This window comes from Mya arenaria, chromosome 11 (genome assembly GCF_026914265.1).
Source record: "Mya arenaria isolate MELC-2E11 chromosome 11, ASM2691426v1".
Taxonomy (NCBI): domain Eukaryota; kingdom Metazoa; phylum Mollusca; class Bivalvia; order Myida; family Myidae; genus Mya; species Mya arenaria.
Window position 1 is genome coordinate 57407392 of NC_069132.1, and position 14308 is coordinate 57421699.

The 14308-nt window shown below is 35.2% G+C and overlaps 1 protein-coding gene across 1 annotated transcript; it reads right to left on the reverse strand.

Annotated features, from left to right (window-relative positions):
- Window positions 1–2971: 2971 nt before the first annotated feature.
- On the reverse strand, window positions 2972–14160 carry LOC128207602 (delta(3,5)-Delta(2,4)-dienoyl-CoA isomerase, mitochondrial-like). Its single transcript, XM_052910640.1, has 8 exons — window positions 14104–14160; window positions 11416–11575; window positions 9742–9830; window positions 8243–8373; window positions 7518–7631; window positions 6760–6902; window positions 3913–4063; window positions 2972–3457 (listed from the first exon to the last, which is right to left on the reverse strand). The coding sequence occupies exons 1-8, from the start codon at window positions 14132–14134 to the stop codon at window positions 3362–3364; spliced, it is 915 nt and encodes a 304-aa protein (XP_052766600.1). The 5' UTR covers window positions 14135–14160; the 3' UTR covers window positions 2972–3361.
- Between the last annotated feature and the right edge of the window lie 148 nt (window positions 14161–14308).

Sequence of the window (14308 nt, forward strand, 5' to 3'; positions counted from 1 at the left end):
ACAATTTGTCTTTGATCACAGTTAGTTGGCAATTATTGCGATTAATTGTCTTGGTTTAAATTCAATCTATAAATGGCTACATACAAGTCATGATTGACTATAAATTCCTTTAATCCTGTGGCCACCTTCGTGTCAAGTATGAGGACCGCATGTCTATGCATTGTCTAGATATCACTTGGAAAAGCTTTTCGCATTCAAGGTCACTGTGACCTTGACCTTTGACCAGATGACCTCAAAATCAATAGGGGTCATCTACTTGTTAGGCCCAACTTCAAAGTTAAGTTTGCGAACCATACTTCAGGGCATTGTCGAGTTATCCCATGGACAAGCTTTTCACATTCAAGATCACTGTGACCTTGACTTTTGACCAGATGACCTCAAAATCAATAGGGGTCATCTACTATTAAGGCCCAACCTTCATGTCAAGTTTGAGGGGCTTGGGTGCAGGCATTGTTGAGTTATCACTTCCATGACCTTTTGCATTCAAGGTTACTGCGACCATGACCTTTCACCAGATGACCTCAAAATCAATAGAGTTCATCTTCTAGTCATGCCCAACTTCAAAGTCAAGTTTGCAAACCATAGGTCCAGGCATTGTCGAGTTATCCCACAGACAAGCTTTTCATGTTCAAGATGACTGTGACCTTGTCCTTTGACCAGATGACCTCAAAATCAATACGGGTCACGCCAAATCTTTAAGTCAAGTTTGAAGGCCATGGGTGCATGCATTTTTTAGTTACAGCTCATACAAGCTTTGGTCAAAACCGACCAACCGACTGACCAACATGTGCAAAGCAATATTACCCCTCTCATTTGAAGAGAAACCCCTTATAATTATGTACATATTTTATCTCCATGTTTTTCGTTTATCTTTTGCTGTTGGTTTTATGTACACACATGTTTTTGTGGATATAAAATGCTGGATACAATTTATTTAGATATGCTTTTTGAATAATTATTACCATTGAATTAAAACTTTTATAACAGTGCGGTATCAATCTTTTTCTCTATCCCTGTGTAGTTAATTTTGTAAGTACTGAAAAGCATGCCTAAACAAGAGTGTTGCGCAGTGGTCGCCAAGTGTCCCCTATGGGTTTAAAGCCTTGTGAAAAGGATGAGCGTGTCTCAAGAGAATCTCCATGAAAACTTAAACAAATCCAATAAATAGAAGTTGTTAAAGTCACCCCAGCCCATGTGATAGTGAACTAATGGCATTTACAGTAAACTTTATCCATCAAAATGCAACAGTTAAAGTTTTAGCTGTAAAACCTACCAGATCACCCATGTCTAATTTTGACATATTGCCCTATATCCACATACAAAGTTTCATGAACCTAGCTTTGATACTTTTTGAGTTATCACAGGACCGAATTGGCTATATTTTTAATGTCAAGGGCATTAACTCTGCATGACCTTGTCGGACGAAAAAAAATAAACTAACGTGCATAATCTCCATATTGCCCTCTTTCCACTCACTAAGTTTTTTGCGTTTTATCTTTATTAAGAATTGTTGGGATAACAGTGAGGTTTGTGCACATAAACTGGTTTAAACCCCCTGTTATATTTACATTTTACTGACCGTTCCAAGGCGGTACCTAACCATTCTTGATAAACATACCAATTATTTATATATATATATATATATATATATATATATATATTATTTATGCACTGTGCTGTTTGTGGAGTTGTGTGCTGTTCTATGTTTCTTGTCTGTGAATTTGTGTTCTATGTCTTTGGCATTGCCCATTGCCACTAAACCGGGTTTATGTTTAAACTTTTTGCTACTGAGCATGTTTCTGTAGCTTTTTGCATATATTTGGATAATTTTTTAGTTATCCCAGGACCTAGAATTTTTGTTTCCATTAACAGCTATATTTTTAATAATTCAAGGGCCATACCTCTGCTTAATTTGTCTGACAAAAAAAATAAACTTACGTGCATAATTTCCAATTGCCCTTTTTCCACATACTAAGTTTCATTAACCTATCTTGGATACTTTTAAGTTATCCCAGGACCGAGAACTTTTTTCCATCAACAGCTATATTTTTAATAAGTCAAGGGCAATAACTCTGCATCACTTTGTCTCACAAAACAAAACAAAAACTAACATGCTTAATCTCCATATTGCCCTCTTTCCACATACTAAGTTTCATTAACCTAGCTTTGATGTTTTTGAATTAATGTATCACAGGACCGAATTGGCTATATGTTTAATAAGTAAAGGGCCATAACTCTGCATAACTTTGTCTGACAAAGAAGATAAACTAATGTGCATAATCTGCATTTTACACACTATCCACATACTGAGTTTCATTAACCTAGCTTTGATACTTTTTGATTTATCACAGGACCAAATTGGCTATATTTTTAATAAGTCAAGGACCTAACTCTGCATAACTTTGTCTGACGAAAAAAATAAACGTATGTACATAATCTCCATATTGCCCTCTTTTCACATACTAAGTTTCATTAACCTACCTTTGATACTTTTTGAGTTATCCCAGGATCAAATTGGCTATATTTTTAATAAGTCAAGGGCCATAACTCTGCATTATTTTGTCTGATAAAGAAAATAGACTAACTAGCATAATCTCCATATTACCCTCTTTCCACATTCTAAGTTTCATTAACCTTGCTTTGACACTTTTTGAGTGGACCGAAATTTTTGTGGGCGGACGGAGGGTAAACCTTAAGTCCCCTCCGGTAGGGGACTAATTACATAAAATCTATGTTACATTGTATTGTCTGTGTCATAGTTTTTTGTCAGTCTTGTCGAGCATGTCTTGATTCTGCTGAAAAAACATGTGTATTGTTTTTATTTCATCCTTCCGATTCATTATGTTATCTAGGAATCTTCACAGAGCAAACATGTATAGTGGTATAGGTGTCCGCCTCTCCTTCATGAGGTTGTGGGTTTGATCCCCATTAGAGGTACTTTCTCAAGGCTTTTCATTAAAGTCAGACAAAAAGGAGTTCATATTTAATTGAAAATTATTTATCAATATTATTATAACACATTAAACAAATGTAATTTAATGGTAAATATACACAAACATATTTACACATGGTATGAGTACCGTAATCCTACTGATCTTTACTTTAGAAGATTCCAATAACCTGAGTGAATTTAAATGCCACATACTAGTAATTATTTTCGTAATTTTTATTTCATAAAATAATAAAAATAACCAATTGGAGAAATTGTTCAGTGTATGTTTTCTTATTTAAGACTTCTGTGAATCTTTGAAGGTTGATCATGTAAGCAGAGAGCTTCACCATCATCCTTGTATTATTATTTGTTTCCATAAATTGGTCTCACTTATCACAGAGGCTAAATCAACACTGTCAAGTTTAAGGGTCACAATTTTGAGAATTTTGGGTGTTTTTTCTGCATGGCTGCGCCTACTGCCTCCATCATGTCTTGGCTCTGTAACATCGCCTGGTTCCACACACCCTAGAAATAAAACAGCACAAGGCTCAACTAAAGCATGCATTATTGGCCTTGATACACATCTGTATATTGTCAATGGCAACATATGTACAGAGTTTCATGTGAATATTTTGAATGATGTTTGAGTTATGGCCAAGGTTACTGCATGGCTACGATTATGCCCATGACTACGCCAACACTGTCAACAACTAACAGCAAGGCTATATACCTTTTTGTTAGAAAAAAAACATGCTGGTAAGACTACATCAAAATGTAGAAAGAATATATGTATACTTTCATTTAAATAATGTTGATTGAGTCTGCTAAATACACTCAGCCTTTAATCTCAGCGCTCTCAAACAAAACCCTAATGTTATCTAATTCAAATATGTTTAACTCTTTATGCTTATGCTTTGCCTTGTTAACTCATTGGATGGAAAATAATAATGATCAAGCACATTGCATTGAAAGCAGCTTACAATATGTTCTAGTCCCTGCTGCACAGTGTGGTCCCTTGAGAAGACCATGCTAGCCTTAGTCCCCTGCACTGCCACGGGGCTCTTGCTGGCTATCAGTTTTGCTGTGTCCAGGGCCGCCTCCAACACAGAACCATGGTCAGTGCACACACGACTGCAACAATTCAAAATAAAAGCAATGACTTATTCTCTGGATTTGTATTGTGATAAAGATTATCTCTACAATATTTGTGAAGTTTATTTATTTGATGTTGCATTCTTGTATAATGTAGTTGAGCTTAAACTTATTTATTTTACAACGATTGTGAAACAAGTTATCACATCATTATATTAATCATTCTCATTGGCACGATGTTACGCAAGAGTGAAGTATTGTGTTATGGGGGAAACCGGAGTACCCGGAGGAAATCCACTTGTCGGGCTTGCTGACCACAAACCAAACTCACATGCACCCAGGCCAGGAATCAAACCCAGGTCGCCTTGGTGAGAAGCGAGTGCACTAACCACTGTGCTAACCGGACAACCTAAAGAATGAAAACGGAGAATTCTCTTGATTGAGGTACACGTCATTTTCCAAACATGACAATATCCATTATTACGCTATATGAGAGGTCATACACCAATATGCATGACAGTTGACATAATTACACTAAATGATTAACACACAACAATATGCATAACAGCAGACCTCATCATGTAAAATTGTTGGTCACACCACAATATTATCAACAACAGCAGACTTTATTATGCAATATGTATTATCGATATTGAACAACAAAATCATCAGTTATATTCTATATCAGTACCTGGTAAAAAGGTAATTTATCACAGAAACAAACAAATACAGCATATGAACAGTGAGTGATTACTCAAACACATGTTTGCATCATTTGGTATCTATCAAACGCTGGTTTGCATCATTTGGTATCTATCAAACGCATGTTTGCATCATCTGGTATCTATCAAACCCTTGTTCGCATCATCTGGTATCTATCAAACACGTGTTCGCATCATCTGGTATCTATCAAACCCGTGTTCGCATCATCTGGTATCTATCAAACGCGTGTCCGCATCATCTGGTATCTATCAAACGTGTGTCCGCATCCAAACACGTGTTCGCATCATCTGGTATCTATCAAACGCTTGTTCGCATCATCTGGTATCTATCAAACACGTGTTCGCATCATCTGGTATCTATCAAATCCGTGTTCGCATCATCTGGTATCTATCAAACCTGTGTTCACATCATCTGATATCTATCAAACCTGTGTTTTCATCATCTGATATCTATCAAATCCGTGTTCGCATCATCTGGTATCTATCAAACCTGTGTTCACATCATCTGGTATCTATCAAACCTGTGTTTTCATCATCTGATATCTATCAAACGCGTGTTCGCATCATCTGGTATCTATCAAACCCGTGTTTGCATCATCCGATATCTATCAAACGGGTGTCTGCATCATTTGGTATCTATCAAACACGTGTCTGCACCATTTGGTATCTATCAAACGTGTGTCTGCATCATCTGGTATCTATCAAACACCTGTCTGTACCATTTGGTATCTATCAAACGCGTGTCTGTACCATTTGGTATCTATCAAACGTGTGTTTGCATCATCTGGTATCTATCAAACGTGTGTCCGCATCCAAACACGTGTTCGCATCATCGGGTATCTATCAAACGTGTGTTCGCATCATCTGGTATCTATCAAACGCGTGTTCGCATCATCTGGTATCTATCAAACCCGTGTTCACATCATCTGGTATCTATCAAACGTGTGTTCACATCATCTGGTATCTATCAAATGCATGTTCGCATGATCTGGTATCTATCAAACCCGTATTCACATCATCTGGTATCTATCAAACGCGTGTTCCCATCATTTTGTATCTATCAAACCCGTGTTCACATCATCTGATATCTATCAAACATGTGTTTTCATCATCTGATATCTATCAAACGATAGTCACATCATCTGATATCTATCAAACCTGTGTTTTCATCATCTGATATCTATCAAACACGTGTTCGCATCATCTGATATCTATAAAACCTGTGTTTTCATCATCTGATATCTATCAAACGCGTGTTCGCATCATCTGGTATCTATCAAACCTGTGTTTTCATCATCTGATATCTATCAAACCCGTGTTCGCATCATCTGATATCTATCAAACCTGTGTTTTCATCATCTGATATCTATCAAACGCGTGTTCGCATCATCTGATATCTATAAAACCTGTGTTTTCATCATCTGATATCTATCAAACCCGTGTTCACATCATCTGCTATCTATCAAACCCGTGTTTGCATCATCTGATATCTATCAAACGCGTGTCTGCACCATCTGGTGTCTATCAAATGCGTGTCTGCACCATCTGGTATCTATCAAACGCGTGTCTGTACCATCTGGTATCTATCAAACGCGTGTTCACATCATCTGGTATCTATCAAACCTGTGTTTTCATCATCTGATATCTATCAAACGCTAGTCACATCATCTGATATCTATCAAACGCGTGTCTGTACCATTTAGTATCTATCAAACGCGTGTCTGTACCATTTGGTATCTATCAAACGCGTGTCTGTACCATTTGGTATCTATCAAACACATGTCTGTACCATTTGGTGTCTATCAAACACATGTATGCACCATTTGGTATTTATCAAAGCATGATTGCACCATGTGGTATCTATCAAACAAATGTTTGAATGATTTGATATATATTTTCTCAAAACACATTGATACAATATTTCAATCCCCAATGTGAATAAATTATTTTACTTATATATCATTCATACGTATTTCTGTGAAACCAAAGCTAGTATCATACAAGTACATGTACCTGACAAATCCCATTGCTTTAGCCTCATCTGCGTAGAATTTGCGAGCAGTATAAGCCAGCTCCCGGGCATAGCTATCATTCCCTATCACTTTTGGAAACCTCTGCAGGGTACCCAAGTCAGCTGCCAAACCAAGATCTATTTCCTGAGAAAACACAATAATCATACCATTTCATTCTGTTTAAACAATATCTCATTTCAAAGAAAGATTAACAAATCATGCGTACATGCATTAAGAATATTCACATATGCAGATCAACATTATATTTATAACAACTAAAATTCTGAGGAAATGTGTCGCCTGTCGGGATTCTTTAACAAATTTAATACCAATTTTAATGTAAAAAGTAGCAAAACTGTGGTGAAAATTTAGAACTGTGACTCAATTACTCAAACAAGATATAAATTTAAAATCATATTTTAATGCCAACGAGACATCGTGGGCAGAATTCTGTCACCAAATTTCATCATGATTGGATGATCACACTTTAGTCATTGACCACACATGGTAAAAGCTAACACCTCCAACACCTCCGCCCAAAGTAGTTCTTTTATGTCACTTCTTTTAGAGAATACAAAAAAGAAAATGATATAAAACCAGCTGAGCAGATGTTAAATGATTAATTGTATTTGTGTAGAATGAATTAAACCAAGAGCTATCACAGGCCTTGCTGGTCAAATTAGTAGGTTAAACATACTTTTAATAAAAGGTTTGACAAATATCTCACTTGTTGCATCAAAATAGTGAGAGCTGCTATACCTTTATTTGGAACCAGGCATCCTGTGAGCAGTAGCGGATGTCACAGGCTGATGTCAGGTCCACCCCACCTCCGACACACGCCCCATGCACTGCTGCAATCACCGGCATTCTACACTGTGCCAATAAGAAATTGGATTATATTTTAGAAATTACAAGAAGACTTTTGGAAACAAAAGAGATGTTACAAGCTCATAATATCGTAATACAACAGTGGTTTGTAAATATATGGTTACATAATTAATTCATTTCTTGATTCTGTTTTACTTTTCTTCTATATTGATTGTTTTTAAGCCGCACTCTCACAGATTGATTGTTTTGGCGACTTTTTTTATTTTTTGTCTAGGAATGAGCCAATTTTTGCTCAGATGTCTGGATAGGGATATAAGATTGCTGACAAAAGAGCATATCACAGTTTTCATATTAACGCTTGAAAATTGATGTTTTTTGGCTAAAAGCGTTACTAAAAGTTTAAGAAAAATGATTGTGAGTTATCCTATATGACAGAATTGTAGGCACTGATGCCAAAATGAGCTGAGACAAAAAAATTAAGAAGGTCAAAACTGTCTATTTGTGCAAGTGCAGTTTTAACAATTAAGGTAGCTACAGAGTCGATGCTACATACAATGTTTTATAAACTGATACTTATATTAAATGTTGTATGAACTTCTTACCCAGAAAGTAGCAATCATATTCAAAGGAAATACCAACAAATGAGTATTAAGCACCTTTTCAATGGCGGAGAAGCTCTCCTGCCAGTCTGTAAGGAATTTTCTGAGTTTGAAGGCCTTCCTGGCCACGTCCAATTCGGCATCCTCCTTGAGAGCAATCACTGTGCCCAGATCGGTCAGGTCCAGGCCTGTAATCAACATAATTTAGACTCACCCTTTACTAATCCCAGTACCATATGAACATACATGGTCATCATTCGTTACAAATATGAAATAAAATGAAAGATAATGGGGATATTATGAATACACAAGAATCTTCATTTCAAGTTGGGTATATGATAACAAAAAACATTAGCTCAATGAGCTACTTTCCGACAAATGCAGGTACAAAAATTAAGGATTTCAAGTGGTTATTCAGTAGTAGTTTTGATCAATTCAGAGTTTGATATTATAAAAATGATATCTTTCATTTTTTAAATAATTCCTTTTTATCTTCTTCCAATCCGGTAAAGTATTTGAAGAGTTGTTACCTTTTTAGCTTTAGAACATGTGCAGTTTGTTTATCTTCATTCAGCGTATTTCATGACAAACTCAGTCATGTTACCATAGCAACAGCTTTGAAACATCCTAAACTAGAGTTGTCACAGGAGTGGCGAATACCCCCGTATGCTGCCTGGACACGGAAATGGCAAACAATTTATTGAAAAGAGGCCATAACCCCGAGGTTATTGTACACTGCATTTCCGCTTATCATGCTTAATCAAAGAGTGTTGTTTAAATAAAATCAATTGAGTAATTTAGAAGTGATGCTGCTGACAAAAAAGGATATGAAGGGCAATAACTCTGTAGTTAGCTGAAATAGAGTTATGGTTCTTGTACACAGCTCTTCTTCCATTTATGCTTAACCATTGTATGAAGTTTAATTAAATTCACTCCAGTAGTTTTCAAGTTATGCTCCTGACAAGGAATAGTGACAAACAGCAATAACTATGTAATAAGGTAGAATAGAGAACTGTTTTTTTATAAAATACACTTCCTTTCATTGTGCTTTACCATTTTATGCAGTTTAATTAAATCCCATCCAGTGGTTTTCAAGTTATGTTCCAGACGAGAAAACATAAAAAAGGGCAATAACTCTGTAATAAGCTAAAATAGAGTTATGGTTCCTCTACACTGAACTTCCTCTCATTGTGCTTTACCATAGTATGAAGTTAAGTTCCATCCAGTAATTTTCAAGTTATCCTCCGGACAAGGAAAATTGCAACGGACCACCAACCAACCAACCAACCAACCAACCAACCAACCAACCAACCAACCAACCAACCAACCAACCAACCAACCAACCAACCAACCAACCAACCAACCAACCAACCAACCAACCAACCAACCAACCAACCAACCAACCAACCAACCAACCAACCAACCAACCAACCACAGGGTGACTCCAATATAGCACCTTCAAGCTTTGTCAGGGGTATGATAACAAAAATGAGATTGACAGCAGATCAAACAAACAGTGACAAGACAGTAAAAAGTCCCCGCCCTGTTCAGGTTACCTGCGGTGAATAGTTTCCCGGCTCCAGAAAGCACAACAGCTCTGCAGTCACTGTCATTGGTCAGATTTTGAAAACATTCTTGTATTTCTCTGTTAAAGACAAACATGGTTACAAAAACATGTTTTTATACTCATGTCTGTAAAGCAGACACATTCATGTGTATTATAAAATTGTATACAGATGTAGCAAATATACTTTCAAAAGACAATAGATTATCTCTTTCATAGTAATTATAATTGTCATAAAGCAGCTATTTTTGTTATACATTAAAACTGCGATCACTCAAGGTCACCCTGGTCCAAGCAAACGACCCAAGTATTTATTATGAAATGTCTTACAATGTACTTTCAAAGTCTGAAGTTGTCATACTGATAGTTTAATTCCACGCTGATTATGTGTTGTGCTGAAGAAATTGTTCATATGTTCAAATGCTAAAGTATATACTAAATGTGAAAATATAAAAAACAACAACAATATATTAATAAATAGCAAATTTAATTTTATAAAAGAAATATTTTCTAAATAAGCAACTTTGGAATATGACAATGCATATGATGGCATTAGTCAGATTTAAGTTTCACAAAATCAAGGATGGATAATTGGTGCCTCTTGTCAATTTCGCGGGACTGTTGAGTCGTAAGAAGGAGGATTCTGAAGTTGGAATGTTATGCGAAGTGCTTTATTAAAATATTTATGACTCATTTACATTTCTCACATTTAAATTTCTGTCATTAACTTCTAACAATTATCTTCTCAAATGCCCTTATTAAGTAATAGTGGTCATGCACAAATGGTGATAATCATTTTTTCACACCTTATCAAATTTTATCTGCCATTGCAGTCTTACAAATGCAAAAATTTTAACATCTGGCAATTTTTTTGCTTAACTCCTGGACTTATTTAGGTTTTGATTCCAGCATCAGTTTATTTTATATGAAAATAGAAGGAATAATGTTCAGGCCCCAATATCACAAAAAATTAAGTCAAATCTCAAACTCAGACTCAACACATTTTACCACAAAGCATCAAAATTATTTAAAAATCATATATGTTTTTTACAGCTTTATAAGCACATTCTATCTAAGAATATGCTGATAAAAGCCTTTGGTCAAATTCCAAGGGTAATCTATTCTACAGCCAAAAATGTATTTGAGTACAATTCTGTTTTCTTTATAAAATACTCAAGTATATTTTTGCTCTAGAATTAGTTTTCTTTAAAATATTTAAAAAATCTTTTTATCAACTCATTCTATAAGAAAACACGTTTTCAAAAAGTATAAAACATTGAAGATTTTGAAGAAAATTATTGTTTTATATGGTGACATGAGTTAAGACTAAGTTTGAGATTTGACTTAAGTATTTTCGTGATATTGGGGCCAGGAATAAGCTTCGACCTCAACTGACTGCCAGTTCTTAAATGACCCCCTGTTCAAAGGACTGCAGTTTTAGAGTATATCGCAGAACAAGCTGCAGAGCAAATCAAAGCTTGTTTTTTGTTTTAGTTGATCGATGGATATAACTTGACAATTATAAATCCAACTCCAATAAGGCAATAACACCAATGCTAACACAATATATTGACTTCTCCTCCATAAATAAGATGAGCTAATAAAACCACACACGCCGTTACAAAACTGTTGAGTGTTGAACTATTGGTCACTTTGACTGGTGTACCTGAAAAAGGCGGCATTCATGGCGTTGCGTTTTTCTGGCCTGTTCATTTCCACATGAACCACAAACTCCTGTGGCCGTGTCACATTCAGGGTTGTAAATGATGTCGAAGACATGGCTCGTAGTGTCATTGACGTCAACTTTGTGCTTTCACAGACAAGCTCTGAAATAATAAAGATTGTTTATATATGCTTTGATTTTGATTCCATGAGTATGTCTTTTTTTAAACTGACTGTTTGGATTAGACTTTAACTTTCAAATTGTATATGAAACCAAATAACATTTGAATATTTTAAGTGATTTTCTGTCATAAAATTTGTCTCCTTTACAGACTGATAAGGCTCCTCTAGAGTCTAAACTTAGAGTCTTATGTCGCAACGCCATGAATGCCGCCTTTTTCAGGTACACCAGTCATAGTTGCCAAACTACTCTACTCCGATTAATGGAGGATTGGAAGAGGGCCCTGGACAACCATGAGTATGTAGCGGCTATACTGATGGACCTGTCCAAGGCCTTCGACTGCCTCCCCCACGATCTTATTGTCCTAAAACTTAAAGCCTATGGGCTCTCCGAAAAAGCTGCCGACCTCATGCATGATTATTTGACTAACCGCAAACAAAGAGTAAAACTGGGCGATTTTCATAGTGAGTGGATGGATATATCAAAAGGCGTACCACAATGATCGATTTTGAGACCGTTGATTTTCAATATTTTTACCAATGATATATTTTATTTCATTCATCAAGCCAAAGTTTACAACTATGCTGACGAACAATACTTTATCTCACTGTGATTCCAACATCAACAACCTAAAACAAGTTCTTGAGTCTGAAAGTTCTATCCTAATCAAGTGGTTTGAAGATAATCTAATGCAAGCAAATCCTGATAAATTTCAATCAATATGTATCGGAAAGTCCACATTAAGTAAAATAGATTCCTTCAGAATTGAAAACTCAGAAATACAATGTGAAGAAAGTGTTAAACTCTTAGGAGTAGAAATTGATTCACTGTTAAACTTTGATGCATATGTTGCAACTATTTGTAAGAAATCAGCACGGCAAATAAATGCCTTGTCAAGATTGTCTAAATATCTCACACAGTTACAAAATTACTTATCTACAAATGTTTTGTCCGTTCCAATTTTAACTACTCCCCTTTAGTATGGCATTCCTGTAATCAACAAAACACTGAAAAACTAGAAAAATTGCAATATATAGAGCTCTAAATTTAGTCTTTAATGATTATACATCGAGTTATATACAGCTATTAGAAAGGGTAAATATGCCAACCCTTCATATAAGCAGGCTAAGACAAATCGCTGTTGAAGTTTTCAAATGCTTACACAAGTTATCTCCCATTTACATACAAGAAATTGTCTCTGTTAAATCTAAACATTACTCTTTCAGACATAAAAACATGCACGACATTCCAAGTGTAAATACAGTTACTTATGGTAAGAAAAGCTTTCGTTTTGAGGCCACCCAAGTATGGAACAGTCTGCCAAACAAATTACGCACAACTACTAATTTCAAAGAGTTTAAGAGACTGATCCATACTTGGAGTGGCAGCAAATGTAAATGCTCTATGTGTGTATTGTTTAACCACTTTTCTGTTATACCTTTTACCTTATGTGCTTGTAAGCTTTACTAACCACTGCTTTTGCTTGTATAACAATTGTATAGCTGTAGATGAAATGTGTCTTAGTTGCTTTATGCATGAAATGTGAACTATGTGCTTTTGTTATCTGTTTATATATTCTCCAAATGATGTGCATGACCAATATAATAACCTCTTTATAGCTTATAGCCATATCTTTTCTGTGTTTTCCTGTTTTATTATTAGAAGAATGTTTTAGTATGTAAGTAACGCATCATCTTTTTCTTAGCAAAAAGCTATTGCTTTTTCTGTAGTCTGGTGTTATTCCTATGCTTGAAGTGAATGCTAATCAGTTCACCACAGGTCTGATCGTGTTGATAAACCCATTTTTATCTTTGCATCGTAATGCGTGATTTTTCTTTAGTGTCTTAATTTCTTTTTGTCTTATATATTTTTTAGAAAACGATTAGCGTTCACCTCCAGCATTTTATTTGTGTATATAGTAAAAATCTGTCCTATATGTTGAATTGCTTTGTAATAGCCGCTAACAACTATTTTATCACTTGCTGTTTGAATTACATGTTTTGTGTCTTACTGTTGCTTTTATTTAAATTTCACTTAATGCATTGGACTAGTATTTAAATCATAAATATGTTTTATCTTGTAACTTTTGATGTGTCTGGTATTTTTTATAATGAAGCCTATAATCTCATTATAACATATGTTTTAACATTTTAATTAACATGTGATATTATGATCTTGAATATTTTCAGGTCTTTTGTTTGTCTGTTACTGGATAATCAATTATATCGGAAAATAGCTATCAGCTAGTGTTGTTTATGTTTATCATAACCGACTTTAAATAAAGATTATCTTATCTTATATTATATTATATGTCAAAATAATAAAAACAAAAGTATCCTTGGTCGATCATTATTGTAGCTACTCAGTACTCTACAGTACGGTGATTCTCATCAGCTTTCAGATGTCTGCACAAGTAACCAATGCATTTTTTTAAACACATGTATTTCTACCTGATCCATTCGCGATATGATAATACCACAGCTATCAAAATCTGAAAATAGGCGTACTTACTGGTTAAACCTATTCGACAAGAGGATAGCATCCTACTTTTTGCTACCTGACACAGGTTAAAATCTATAACGGAAGTGTGTTTGACTTTCGTACTCAACAACTTTGTGAATCGATTATTTGTAAAACAAAATATTACACCAAAATAAAACACTTTTCAACAAGCAATAATTGATTATTTTAATTCACTTATCTGTACCAGGCAAAG

Coding starts and splice junctions, on each gene's coding strand:
- LOC128207602 (XM_052910640.1), bottom strand. CDS start 14,134: ATGCTATCCTCTTGTCGAATAGGTTTAACCA. Junction 7,632..8,242: donor GCTTCTCCGCCATTGAAAAG/GTGCTTAATACT, acceptor TTATTGGCACAG/TGTAGAATGCCGGTGATTGC. Junction 6,903..7,517: donor ATGCCTGGTTCCAAATAAAG/GTATAGCAGCTC, acceptor GTGTTTTCTCAG/GAAATAGATCTTGGTTTGGC.